This window comes from Sinohyriopsis cumingii, chromosome 9 (assembly GCF_028554795.1).
Source record: "Sinohyriopsis cumingii isolate HCF-2022 chromosome 9, ASM2855479v2, whole genome shotgun sequence".
In the NCBI taxonomy this organism is placed as follows: domain Eukaryota; kingdom Metazoa; phylum Mollusca; class Bivalvia; order Unionida; family Unionidae; genus Sinohyriopsis; species Sinohyriopsis cumingii.
This window is the reverse complement of record NC_142969.1, coordinates 106890258-106905826: the sequence shown is the minus strand read 5'-3', so window position 1 is coordinate 106905826 and position 15569 is coordinate 106890258. Positions and strand designations below refer to the sequence as shown.

At 31.8% G+C, this 15569-nt stretch overlaps 1 protein-coding gene across 1 annotated transcript in view; it reads right to left on the bottom strand.

The window, feature by feature from the left end:
• The window catches only part of LOC149792433 (uncharacterized), a 138045-nt gene that overhangs the window by 24625 nt on the left and 97851 nt on the right, over positions 1-15569 (bottom strand). Inside the window, exons 55-66 of the mRNA XM_089969575.1 lie at positions 13669-13788; positions 13173-13207; positions 12671-12768; positions 12148-12309; positions 11543-11589; positions 10964-10992; positions 10330-10439; positions 7264-7422; positions 6957-7009; positions 6013-6126; positions 5330-5373; positions 4533-4648 (exon numbers count right to left, since the gene is read on the bottom strand). Of these exons, the coding sequence (XP_089825701.1) occupies positions 4533-4648; positions 5330-5373; positions 6013-6126; positions 6957-7009; positions 7264-7422; positions 10330-10439; positions 10964-10992; positions 11543-11589; positions 12148-12309; positions 12671-12768; positions 13173-13207; positions 13669-13788 (1087 nt within the window). The remainder of the gene's footprint in view (positions 1-4532; positions 4649-5329; positions 5374-6012; positions 6127-6956; positions 7010-7263; positions 7423-10329; positions 10440-10963; positions 10993-11542; positions 11590-12147; positions 12310-12670; positions 12769-13172; positions 13208-13668; positions 13789-15569) is intronic.

Sequence of the window (15569 nt, the reverse complement as noted above, 5' to 3'; positions counted from 1 at the left end):
TTTATCATGATGCTAGGAATTTGTAATGTTTACTTTCATAAATACATCATTGATGTACGGCACAACTGTAAGTAATTTATCATCATGCTAGGCATTTTATAATGTTTACTTTCATAAATACATCATTGATGTACGGCACAACTGTAAGTAATTTATCATGATGCTAGGCATTTTATAATGTTTACTTTCATAAATACATCATTGATGTACGGCACAACTGTAAGTAATTTATCATGATGCTAGGCATTTTATAATGTTTACTTTCATAAATACATCATTGATGTACGGCACAACTGTAAGTAATTTATCATGATGCTAGGAATTTGTAATGTTTACTTTCATAAATACATCATTGATGTACGGCACAACTGTAAGTAATTTATCATGATGCTAAGCATTTTGTAATGTTTACTTTCATAAATACATCATTGATGTACGGCACAACTGTAAGTAATTTATCATGATGCTAGGAATTTGTAATGTTTACTTTCATAAATACATCATTGATGTACGGCACAACTGTAAGTAATTTATCATGATGCTAGGAATTTGTAATGTTTACTTTCATAAATACATCATTGATGTACGGCACAACTGTAAGTAATTTATCATGATGCTAGGAATTTGTAATGTTTACTTTCATAAATACATCATTGATGTACGGCACAACTGTAAGTAATTTATCATGATGCTAGGAATTTGTAATGTTTACTTTCATAAATACATCATTGATGTACGGCACAACTGTAAGTAATTTATCATGATGCTAGGCATTTTGTAATGTTTACTTTCATAAATACATCATTGATGTACGGCACAACTGTAAGTAATTTATCATGATGCTAGGCATTTGTAATGTTTACTTTCATAAATACATCATTGATGTACGGCACAACTGTAAGTAATTTATCATGATGCTAGGCATTTTATAATGTTTACTTTCATAAATACATCATTGATGTACGGCACAACTGTAAGTAATTTATCATGATGTTAGGCATTTGTAATGTTTACTTTCATAAATACATCATTGATGTACGGCACAACTGTAAGTAATTTATCATGATGCTAGGCATTTTATAATGTTTACTTTCATAAATACATCATTGATGTACGGCACAACTGTAAGTAATTTATCATGATGCTAGGAATTTGTAATGTTTACTTTCATAAATACATCATTGATGTACGGCACAACTGTAAGTAATTTATCATGATGCTAGGAATTTGTAATGTTTACTTTCATAAATACATCATTGATGTACGGCACAACTGTAAGTAATTTATCATGATGCTAGGAATTTGTAATGTTTACTTTCATAAATACATCATTGATGTACGGCACAACTGTAAGTAATTTATCATGATGCTAGGCATTTTGTAATGTTTACTTTCATAAATACATCATTGATGTACGGCACAACTGTAAGTAATTTATCATGATGCTAGGCATTTGTAATGTTTACTTTCATAAATACATCATTGATGTACGGCACAACTGTAAGTAATTTATCATGATGCTAGGCATTTTATAATGTTTACTTTCATAAATACATCATTGATGTACGGCACAACTGTAAGTAATTTATCATGATGTTAGGCATTTGTAATGTTTACTTTCATAAATACATCATTGATGTACGGCACAACTGTAAGTAATTTATCATGATGCTAGGCATTTTATAATGTTTACTTTCATAAATACATCATTGATGTACGGCACAACTGTAAGTAATTTATCATGATGCTAGGAATTTGTAATGTTTACTTTCATAAATACATCATTGATGTACGGCACAACTGTAAGTAATTTATCATGATGCTAGGAATTTGTAATGTTTACTTTCATAAATACATCATTGATGTACGGCACAACTGTAAGTAATTTATCATGATGCTAGGAATTTGTAATGTTTACTTTCATAAATACATCATTGATGTACGGCACAACTGTAAGTAATTTATCATGATGCTAGGCATTTTATAATGTTTACTTTCATGAATACATCATTGATGTACGTACGGCACAACTGTAAGTAATTTATCATGATGCTAGGCATTTTGTAATGTTTACTTTCATGAATACATCATTGATGTACGGCACAACTGTAAGTAATTTATCATGATGCTAGGCATTTTGTAATGTTTACTTTCATGAATACATCATTGATGTACGGCACAACTGTAAGTAATTTATCATGATGCTAGGCATTTGTAATGTTTACTTTCATGAATACATCATTGATGTACGGCACAACTGTAAGTAATTTATCATGATGCTAGGCATTTTGTAATGTTTACTTTCATAAATACATCATTGATGTACGGCACAACTGTAAGTAATTTATCATGATGCTAGGAATTTGTAATGTTTACTTTCATAAATACATCATTGATGTACGGCACAACTGTAAGTAATTTATCATGATGCTAGGCATTTTGTAATGTTTACTTTCATAAATACATCATTGATGTACGGCACAACTGTAAGTAATTTATCATGATGCTAGGCATTTGTAATGTTTACTTTCATAAATACATCATTGATGTACGGCACAACTGTAAGTAATTTATCATGATGCTAGGCATTTGTAATGTTTACTTTCATGAATACATCATTGATGTACGGCACAACTGTAAGTAATTTATCATCATGCTAGGCATTTTGTAATGTTTACTTTCATGAATACATCATTGATGTACGGCACAACTGTAAGTAATTTATCATGATGCTAGGCATTTGTAATGTTTACTTTCATGAATACATCATTGATGTACGGCACAACTGTAAGTAATTTATCATGATGCTAGGCATTTTGTAATGTTTACTTTCATAAATACATCATTGATGTACGGCACAACTGTAAGTAATTTATCATGATGCTAGGAATTTGTAATGTTTACTTTCATAAATACATCATTGATGTACGGCACAACTGTAAGTAATTTATCATGATGCTAGGCATTTTGTAATGTTTACTTTCATAAATACATCATTGATGTACGGCACAACTGTAAGTAATTTATCATGATGCTAGGCATTTTATAATGTTTACTTTCATGAATACATCATTGATGTACGTACGGCACAACTGTAAGTAATTTATCATGATGCTAGGCATTTTGTAATGTTTACTTTCATGAATACATCATTGATGTACGGCACAACTGTAAGTAATTTATCATGATGCTAGGCATTTTGTAATGTTTACTTTCATGAATACATCATTGATGTACGGCACAACTGTAAGTAATTTATCATGATGCTAGGAATTTGTAATGTTTACTTTCATAAATACATCATTGATGTACGGCACAACTGTAAGTAATTTATCATGATGCTAGGCATTTGTAATGTTTACTTTCATGAATACATCATTGATGTACGGCACAACTGTAAGTAATTTATCATGATGCTAGGCATTTTGTAATGTTTACTTTCATGAATACATCATTGATGTACGGCACAACTGTAAGTAATTTATCATGATGCTAGGCATTTGTAATGTTTACTTTCATAAATACATCATTGATGTACGGCACAACTGTAAGTAATTTATCATGATGCTAGGCATTTTGTAATGTTTACTTTCATAAATACATCATTGATGTACGGCACAACTGTAAGTAATTTATCATGATGCTAGGCATTTGTAATGTTTACTTTCATAAATACATCATTGATGTACGGCACAACTGTAAGTAATTTATCATCATGCATGGCATTTTATAATGTTTACTTTCATAAATACATCATTGATGTACGGCACAACTGTAAGTAATTTATCATGATGCTAGGCATTTGTAATGTTTACTTTCATAAATACATCATTGATGTACGGCACAACTGTAAGTAATTTATCATGATGCTAGGCATTTGTAATGTTTACTTTCATAAATACATCATTGATGTACGGCACAACTGTAAGTAATTTATCATGATGCTAGGCATTTTGTAATGTTTACTTTCATAAATACATCATTGATGTACGGCACAACTGTAAGTAATTTATCATGATGCTAGGCATTTTATAATGTTTACTTTCATAAATACATCATTGATGTACGGCACAACTGTAAGTAATTTATCATGATGCTAGGCATTTTGTAATGTTTACTTTCATGAATACATCATTGATGTACGGCACAACTGTAAGTAATTTATCATGATGCTAGGCATTTTATAATGTTTACTTTCATGAATACATCATTGATGTACGGCACAACTGTAAGTAATTTATCATGATGCTAGGCATTTTATAATGTTTACTTTCATGAATACATCATTGATGTACGGCACAACTGTAAGTAATTTATCATGATGCTAGGCATTTTGTAATGTTTACTTTCATAAATACATCATGGCACAACTGCTGCACAAACATAGAATGGCAATACTAGTACTCTTTTTCTTTTCCTCCTCTCCTTCTTCAGGTATTATTCGCAAGCGAATGATACGTATATTATCATTTATGTCATCGTCGTCATCTACTACTACTACTATACTACTGCTACTGCTGCTACTACTTTACTTGTTGTGGCTGACGTCTCCATTCACGGTCACAGGAAGCCAACACTCGGTTTTTTCGTAACAGATCAGCGTATCAGGAATGGCTAAATCTATGAAAACTGGTTGTCCTGTTCCATGCTGAAATACATCAAAGATTCAGGAAATGATTCTCGAACAGAGGACTTCTTTCACAGGCTATGGAAAGGAAGTAACCTATGTACCGACATAGTATGAGCACATATCTATCAACTTCTCGTCAGACCCCAAAATGTATATATGTATGCATGCATGTATGTACACCTTATATCCATTTATATAAAAAATAATAAATAAATAAATAAATAAATAAATAAATAAATCAGTTAATAAATAAATCAGTTAATAAAAAATAAATAAATAAATAAAAATTCAGATATTGCAGCTGAGCTAGAGCGGAAAGTAGGTGCATGGGGAAGTGAGTTTGACTATAATAATAGTGTGTGTGTGTGTGTGTGTGTGTGTGTGTGTGTGCAATTGTTTTCTCGAATGCCTTTACCAGATATAATAACCTAACCAATTACTGACCCTTTTGTTACGTACCAGATAACATATTAATATGTAATGGAAAAACGAAAATTCTGTCTTCTATTTATATTTTTAAACATCGTTTGTGTATGCAGTTTAACCAAACGTTTAATGTCAACAGTACCAAACATACCACCACTACTGCTACTATTACTACATGGAATTTTTGGATGCATGCAAATACTAGTACGCTTTTCGTACATTATTACATCTCGCAACATATATCTTACATTAGCGCTATGGATATTATCTTACCGAATTAGGTAAATTTGTGGGAGGATCAACACTTTTCGGAGTATCTGGAAGGATATAAATAGACGTTCATATGTGTTTTTATTCCCATTCAGAAGAAAAATAACCAGCTTGATATGGAAAGATTACAAATCCTTGAGAACGTAAATTATTCATGCGAATGCGTATTCAAAGAGTTTGAGAATAACCTTCTATTTTACATATTTCAAATAGAATTAGTTCTATTCAATGTGAATGGAAATTAAAATAAATGTGGATCTATCATACGAACTATAAGTATCAATAATAATATCGATTAATTACATAAACTATAAGTATCAATAATAATATCGATAAATCACACAAACTATAAGTATCAATAATAATATCGATTAAATCAATAATGATATCGATTAATCACATGAACTATAAGTATCAATAATAATATCGATTAAATCTAATGTAAAACTAGATACAATTCTTGAAGTAGAAACATAGTGATGTAGGAACGTCATAGTAACAAATCACAGCCCTTTTGAATTGATTTATCAGTTTAAGTCCCTCCTGTTCAGTAAGTCTTACAACTATCACGATAAGTCTCAATTAATATCTTTATATTAAATTAGAGAAAGTAAGCAGTCGCTTTGTCGTGCGATCTTCTGGACGTGACAGATTTATACCTTTTGTGAAATAAAGAGGCTTGTTACCTGTACAGTCGACCCCACTATAGCCAAGTCTACATATACATCTGGCTTCCTGTGAATTCGACAGACAATGCCCATCATTCTTACATTCCTTGTTTATACACAGTCCAGTAGTCACTGATAAATAATAACATATCATCTTAAGGTATAGGAAGGCACTGTGCATAATTATGCTATACGTGCTCAATGCATGTTCATTTATATTGTCCTTCTAGTAGTATACAAAGCCCTAATATTGAGATAAAATAGTATAGGATGAGACAGACACGATAAGATCTAACATACCAAGAGAAGTAAGGTTACCAAAAATGGAACAAATTTAAACTAGGGTATAACGGGCAAGTTAAAATGATGGGAATCAAGAGTAGACAAGACTTGGCAATCCTAAGCGAGGCATGGGTAAGGAAGACAAAACATATACAGTAGGATAGGCAATAAAGATAAAAAGCTTATTGTCATATTTACAATAAAGCTGTGTCCGATATTTAAATAAATAGTGGCAATACAACAAAAATAACACGATTACATGTCCTATTGTAACACAGTTAAAAAGATTAAAACAATAATTAGCTGTTAATAAAATCAACAGTCCTTATCAGCCCATTTAATTACAGGATTCCACATGAATGCTATACGTATATTCTCTTTTACTTATCAAGTATAGAATTGCCAACAAATTAAAAGTGCAAATAAAGGATCTTTTTTTCTCGGAAATTCGTTTTCTTGATTTTTGCCATGTCGTCAATGCAGCCGACGAATTGTTAGTGATGGGCGATACTAATATTTTCTTCCAAGATTTTCAAGCTTCTTCAGTTATTGCATTTATTGATAAGATTTTCTTCAAATACTTCATTATCAAAGAAGGAATCTATACACCTATAAGTATATAGAAAAAGACCTCTCTGTAGAAAATATAATATAGAGCGGACCACGTTTTATTTACTTACGATTAGCGTTGGCAAGAGACTCAACATGATAGCATCTTATTTCTCCTCGAAGTCTGAAATGTAAATAATTGACAAACCATGTAATATTTGCATCGATTAACTGAATGGAATAAACATTGGGTTCATATTGAAAAAAATAGCAAGTACACTATTTACTCAGTTTGACTTAAACGTTTGACAACACTTCATATAATTTATAATCGCATTTCATCCCAACTTATAAACTATAATATTTAAGAATAATATTAATGACCCATAAGAATATCGACATAATAATAATAATGATATATAAGTGTGCACTACTAACTGAGAGAAAGATACTTGAAGACAAATTTTGCTCTGTTGTCCCTCCATTTCTTTCGGCGGTATGAGTGAAACATCTGTGACACAGTCGTATCCCATTATTGAAGACGGTGAAAATATGTGAAGACCACGTGTGTTGTTTAATACTTCTGATATGGTCGGACTGAAACATGAATTTGTACAGGACTTATAATTCATCGTGATTTAAAGCAATTGTTTTCAAACTTTTTTATGATTATCGTTCTTATTGAACAACAAGCATTAATATATTAACATGTATGTATGTATGTATGTATGTATGTATGTATGTATGTATGTATGTATGTATGTATGTATGTATGTATGTACGTATGTATATATGTATGTATGTATGTATGTATGTATGTATGTATGTGTGTGTGTGTGTGTGTGCGTGTATATATGTATGTATGTATGTTATACAAATTTTAGTCATTGTACAAAGTCGATAACTGAATGATTTGTGCAGACAACTTTGTTTTAGTTACTGTGAATTTTGACCTTTGAATATTTGTCACGAAACCGATAGGGTTCTAATTTATTGAAAGTTCAAAGCATCAACTAAATTTATCACCATTAGGTGATGGACAGCCCGTTGCGAAATCCGTTTTGCTAATTAGGCTTCTTCTTTTTTCACGTAGAGGTCATTCACGAGCTTGATAATTGTAGATGGTGGCAAACCTGAGTTGTTTTGAGGAAGCGAAATTAAAAGAGGGATTGTCTGGTGCAAGAACTCGATCATAACATGACACGATCCGCATTATGACCAAGAACTCGATCATAACATGACACGATCCGCATTATGACAGCCAAATAAAATATTAAAGAGAAAGACTACTTACTTTCGGTTAATTAAAACAAACTTGAGTGTAATTTAGCAGACAGCTTCAATCTTATTTATAGTCATGCCGATTTGTCAGGAGGAGACATCGGAAAGAGGCACCGGACCATTCGTCGATGATAAGACTATATAATGTTACTAGAATTCGCAAGCACAATATATTTTCGTTGAATGAACTTATAATGAATTGCTAAAACGAATATCGTCATCAATAGAAAGGAAATTTTGATAACTTTTAGAAATGAAATTAGTAGAAAGAAACCTCAACTAGTTTAGCTGAAATGATCGCAAAAGTTAAGTGAATGAAAATACGCGTTTATTCAAAGAGAACGTCATGAAGATGATAACTGTGTTTTACTTGGTTGCTACTAATTTTTCTACTATTTGAAAAGAAAATGATCATAAAAGAAAGTTGTCAGGAAATTCATTACTCTTGCTTTCGTTTTTAATATCATATATTATAAATAATTTGCTGTGGTACTCGTTTAAAATGACATGCTTTAAAAGAAGGATAATATACGTCTGTATGACAACGTTTTAGTTAGCAAATCATTGTCTCATTACAACATATATATATATATATATATATATATATATATATATATATATATATATATATATATATATATATATATATATAATATTGGAACAAATCGCGTGGGTATTCTGATTCTGATAACCTTCATCTGTCTGTCAGTCCGTCTGTTTGGTACCAGAACTCATCACGCAAGGCTAATTGAGTATTTATACAACTTAGCCACGTCTCAAACATTAATGAATGGTATTAGTTTCTTACTTGGGATATATGAGGAGGAAAAGTTCATTGCCTAAAATATTTCAAATTGCAGTGTGACTATTTCTACATCCTTTGATGAAACTTTATCCACTCGGTAATAAGAAGGTAACATTATGCAATGGACTCAGTAATAACAAGGAAACATTGTACAATGGACTCGGTAATAACAAAGGTACATTATACAATGGACATAGTGGGAGTGGCTATTGTCGTGGTTTCCTTTTATATTGCAGTCAGAAAATTGACGAAAGGTGTATCCTCGTAGCTGTTTCGTTAGTGGTCTTTATATATGGATTGAAGACAACACAGTCTACAATGATGTTTCCCAAGTTTAATATCAGGGCCCTTGTTCTTTAGAAATTATTGAATTTAGTTCTGATTTTCAAAGGTTACGCATATACTATACTTCGACAATGAACAGAAGTTTACAAGATGCATTCATTCAAATTAGAATATATGTGATAAAGTTGATTGATACCTATGGTAATCTTTTCACTGAAACTGTCATTTGAGAACTGCTTCATATTTTGTAATGTTTTAAAAGTATAAATATGAATTAAAACGAGAGAGAGAGAGAGAGAGAGAGAGAGAGAGAGAGAGAGAGATAAACTGTCAAACCTAATTTAACATTAGTACAAAATTGAATTAAACAAGGTTTGTAGGTCCTGCGCAATGACATTCGCGATAAGTTTGTGCAAGGCGAATTTGAATTGTGCGGTTGTTTAAAACAATAGAACAAAAGAAAATTCCTTCTATTCCACCTCAATTATTATTCAATGTGCAGGTAAAATGGCATTGACAAATTACTCTATTGAGTTGCATCAAAAACAAAAATATAAGCATAGATCATACGTTATACTCTAGTACAGGGTGATTCTTTTATAACTTTGGCTGTACGTGACGTAAAGGTTTACACATTAAATTTGAAGACGCCTTCTACTAATCGATGTATCAACAAGACCCTGTTATGATGGTCGATAGCTGGTTCGTATTTGCAGGTAACTATCATATTCTAGATAATTTCAGTAGCATGAAACAAAACATTCCAACAATTTAATAGGACCCATGATCACGCCCACATTATAGTATAGTAGATTTTATAGCGTTGATAATTTTAAATCAATTGGTCACCTTGAAATTAGGCTCAGAGAAAAAAATGAATTTGTTTGGCAAGTCTAAGTTATGAAACACACATATTCTTCTTGACATGTTGGTTTTGTTGACAGACCTTACTAGACATTATATTAGCGGATGTGTTTCTTGTAGTTTTCCGTATATGTTACTGATTGGTATCCTGTCTGAAACTGAGGAAGTTTGGACTTCAAAAGATAGTTTGTTACTTCTGTAAAATATGTCTTAATGGTGTAGAGTTTAAAAGGTGTTATGCTTTTCAATATAATGTTAAAATATCATACCAATTTGATGCTCTCATCGATGTATACATTAAAAAATGACAGGCCGACTCAGTCTTACACATGACAGTCGATCTGTCTGGAAGGGTTGGGTCAATGTAGTACGGTTGCGACTTGAAAAAAAGAAAAGAAAAATATAATGAAATAGTTTTATCATTAGTATCAGTATTCTTGACATCAGAAACAATCAGAGTTCATACAAGTATCGATGAAGTATTTTGATTATCATATAGATATAGCAGGCACTTCTGAGTACATCTGGGTTATCTGTTGATTTCAATGTTGTTTTATGCTTGAAACAGGATGTTGAGTATGTTGTGATGACGTAAATGGAAGATAATAGTGAGTAAACCCGCCAAGTCAAGCTACATAAGTATCGCACGACAGTTGCATAAAAAAAAGATGAATGAAGAAAGATTGTAAAAGACTTATATATATATATATATATATATATATATATATATATATATATATATATATATATATATATATATATATATGTATAGAGAGAGAGAGAGAGAGAGAGAGAGAGAGGTTGTTAACAAATATGTGGAGGCTAATAGTTGCTCTCAAATGCAACGAATCACTTTGCAACCATTCATCATTTATGCTACGAAATACAAAGTATATATCATACCATGTTAGCTCTAGGTCTAGATAACGGGTCTACAAAATAAGAAAGTATACACATTAATGAGTAAGAGAGATAATGCAACAAAAATATCCAGATAGAATTAACTGTTTTACATTAACTTTCCGTTTTGTTTGGTGCATATTTGTATTTCTGTCTGTCTGTCTGTCTGTCTGTCTGTCTCTAGAGAGAGAGAGAGAGAGAGAGAGAGAGAGAGAGAGTGTGAGGGAGAAAGACATGCGTGTGTTTGTGTGTGAAAAGATGGTTTTATAGAATATTTGAGATTGTCCCGTTCACTTTTCCAATCATTAGTGAATGAATACTCTGTAGTCATGTGCATTACCGTTGACATAATGTAGCAGTTAGGAATATCGAGTTGAATATTTCTTTGCAGATTCTAAATTTACTATCTAATTTATAGCAAAAGCAAGCTATTAAACTCCAAAAGGAAATTAGCCAATACATTCTCCTTCGCCGTTGAATAGTAAATAGATTAGTCGAATTAAAAAAGCACCGGTCCACCAAGTCAGAAATAACTTATCTTTAAGTCGAGACAAATCTAACATAAAAGTCTTTGTTACTTACCAGTTACTTGTACATTAAAACAGATTTCCTCTAACACACGGCTAGAACTAGAAAATACGAAGAAAAGCAATATAGACGGAACACATGTTATGCAATAAAATAAACAAAATCCAGAATAAACATTGTTTTAGAACTAGAACAGCATTAATAAAACATACGTTGATTTACCCTATACACATGACTATATTTATTGCGTCTACGTTCGTGCTTTGGTGTAGGAGCCGTGTTTAGAAACCAAATTGGCCAACATAAATCAATTATTCCACTCTTGAGGCGCTTAATTAGAAGTTGTAAGAATATTTAAAGTGCACCTAACTATTTTTATGGAGACGATAAATATGTGTTCTGCTACAGGACAGATAGAACCATAAACATACAATTTGATAAAAATTACTGATGTCTTATTGTTTATAATGGTGCCTCTAATGTTTGACAATTCCAAAATACATTGTTTATCATCTGAATAGGAAATAAGAAGAACGTTTAAACATTTATCTTTCAAATGTTGGACTCTTACTTAAGTTGATAGTATATATGGTCAAATTGACAGATTTAATTTTTTGTATCTTTTTGATTCTGGTGTTGCAATAAAAAGTATAGCTTACGTTTTGAGATCCTTGCCTTGAATGCAAACACGTTGTGTACCATTACCCGTTGCTTTAATTTTCAAATATCCCTCAAAAGTTTTGCCGACTGGGTTTGTGCTGTTTAAGACTAGGTTTTCCACAGTGATGGTAGGAGGCACGTGTCCTGGTTCCACAAAGGGACTAAAACATAGCAATGGCGTTGTTCTCATTTGGTTAGACATTTTGAGCTATGATCCCGTGTACAAATGTGCAAATGTAAAATTATTTATGTGTATAGCAATCTATCAGATGATAATTACGATCAATTAGGAATATCGTCTTCTGTATTGCTGTTGACGCTGTTAAATGGCTGGGCTTGCCCGCATACGATAAGTAATTAATAATAATGATGATTTACTTTCTTTACAATATAATTGTACCCATACATGGGCATCTAACTTTCTCAGAGAAGTCCGCGAATAAATGAATAGTAAATACGACAAATATAGGATTTAATAAATTTTGAGTGATAACTCATTAAAAGCAATATCTACAAGCTTACGTGTTTGGTGGATGTCCAAGTAATTGTAGTGGAATGGAGCAGCTTTCATTATAGATGCATTCAATTTGCAGTGGTAACGCCAAATTTCCTACAGCCGGCTAGATATTGATTAAAAATGTTGAAACGTTTTATTAAATTAGATACATTTGTATTATCACCTTTACCGATGATCACTTTGTTTTAAAACTACTTTTTTCTAATCAATCAATTCCCCGAAGAACAGTCAACTGTAAAATGGCATAATTGGTTATTTGAACAATGAACACAACTTTGTGTACGGAACGATTTTAATTGATCATGCCGGTTGACGTATAAGAATTTTTTTATTATTTGTAAACTCCTAGACAATATGTTCCGAAATAGATCATATAACAAATAATTGATCGATTGTTTTCCAATTGATTTCAGTCAGTCCGGTTTATCATATATAGTAAATAATATTATATTACCTTTTGATCTACAACATTACATTAGACATTCTTTCAGTTGTATTCATACGTACCCTGTTCGTGTTATTAGTAATCGACGTAGACGCATCTGCGAAGTAAAATGTTATTAATATATAATATGTCATTCGCTTTAATAGGCATACTTTATATGGATGACAACGTTATCCAACAATAGTTTATGATAAGATAATATCTGTCTCAAAGGTGTTTTACGATAGGAGAGCATATAGTACGCTGGTATTTTTAAGAAATGTTCTTTGGAACCGTACTATTAACAAATTTAGGATTTTATTTCTTATGTTATGGCGTGCTTTCCAAAAATGTTATTTATATTATAAATGAATAGCTTCTTTTCCTTCTAACTTTCATGTCGTCCTGACATCGTAGTAGTATGTTAGATTATTAGGAGGGTAACAGGTATTTCTTATGACCTCAAACCTTTCTTTATAACATCGCCACCCCTCCAATCATTACCTTATTCGCTGTCGTATGATTAGAAAAAGAAACATAAACTGAAAGCTGGAAGAATTATAGAGATCCGTGTATTACCATCGTCACACGTTTTCCCAGAATAACCACTGGGACAATAACATAATGGCTGACTAGTCGCATTTTCAGTATCGCAAAACCCGTCATTATTACAGTGCAGGGTACTACATGGACCACGAGCTGGAAAATACAAAGATAAATATCAGGTTGTGTCCATGCTCGCATTGTAACTTATAAATACAAAGATAAATATCAGGTTGTGTCCATGCTCGCATTGTAACTTATAAATACAAAAAAGATATGCTTCTTCCAGGAGCATACTGCTTTCTGAATAATGCGCATATATATTTAAAAAACAATCACTTACCATATCATACTCGACTTTTGACAATAAATGACAGATGTTCTATTAATCACACAATAACACACACACACACACACACACACACACACACACACACATGTGTGCATACAAGTGAGGGCGAGGCGAATATATAACAAAGCACGATGCAGAAAGTGCCGCTAAACACTAGTACATACGTAAAGGCATTCATATGATTTTGGAAGCCTATTAAAATCCCATTTCTTCTAAATTCTTACACTGAGTAGGAAAGCCTATTAAAATCCCGTTTCTTCTTAATTCTTACACTGAGTAGGAAAGTCTATTAAAATCCTGTTTCTTCTTAATTCTTACACTGAGTAGGAAAGTCTATTAAAATCCTGTTTCTTCTTAATTCTTACACTGAGTAGGAAAGTCTATTAAAATCCTGTTTCTTCTTAATTCTTACACTGAGTAGGAACGTCTTGATTTCCTAGTGTATTTTGTGATATTCTTGGAGAGCTTATTTTGTTTGAACTCTTTTGAATTTGGAATCATTTAGCCATTATTGTGCTGAGGTGCCGCTAAAGGTATCATCTCATTGTTTGTTCTGGAAGCGTACTGGCTTTACTCATTTGATCTGGACTATAGAATAAGTAATATCAGACATCTGGATGGTCATGTACTGGCATTGTTGCCATATAATGTTATGTTCTGTTGTGTGTGCTGACTTGCCGGCAAATTAAGGTGAAATATTGTTCTTACCAAACCGACATTCCTGATTTGCCACAATTTGCACAATTCAAAGAACATATTTTGTCTTTAAATCTTTAAGGATATGTACAAAGGTTATATTCTTTGGTTTTGGTTAAAATAAAGCAAATTTATGTAGATAGATATTTGTTTCCCTTCAAAAAGGAACCCGTGTATTTCGAATGTCCATCGCTAGTTTCTCAGCTCAGACATGCTGTACCGAGACTTGCTATGCTTGTTTCGTCTATGATCTTTTGTTGAGAAAAATCAATGACTCATAGATTCGGTGCGTTGGGAAAAGAATTTATTTGCTATATAGTATGTAGTATAGAAGAATATAATATAAGAATATAAATATATATACTTAAAGCATGAGTGCTTTTCCATTATCAAAAATGACCAGTTCTGGACATGGCAACGGATTTTAGGGTTATCTAATCCTTAAATAAATATTTCAAAACAATGACAAATTGAAGAATGCATATAATATAATTATTCATGTTGTTATATCAACTGCTCAATTCGATTATTGTTTGCTGATCGACGAATGAATTCCAACCTTTTATAAAATATACGACTATATGTGATATTTAGTCATATATATCGTTAATCAATTGAAAAATATTAAATTTAAGATTTGTTATACACAATTCGTACAATCGATTTGTTCTATGACCTTTTCAAAAGATAGGGAGAAGAAAAATTTAAATCCGCGTAATAGTGTTAAGTGGGAGGTAGAGTTACGTAGGACAATGAGGTTACCTTTAATAGTGTAGATTCGTTGGCATTACGGGTAAATTGTCGGTAATTTATATATATTTCTAAATAGCTATTCGAGGAAATTCGGTTCGAATCTCATTGTATCTTTTTTCCTCACAATTATTATGTA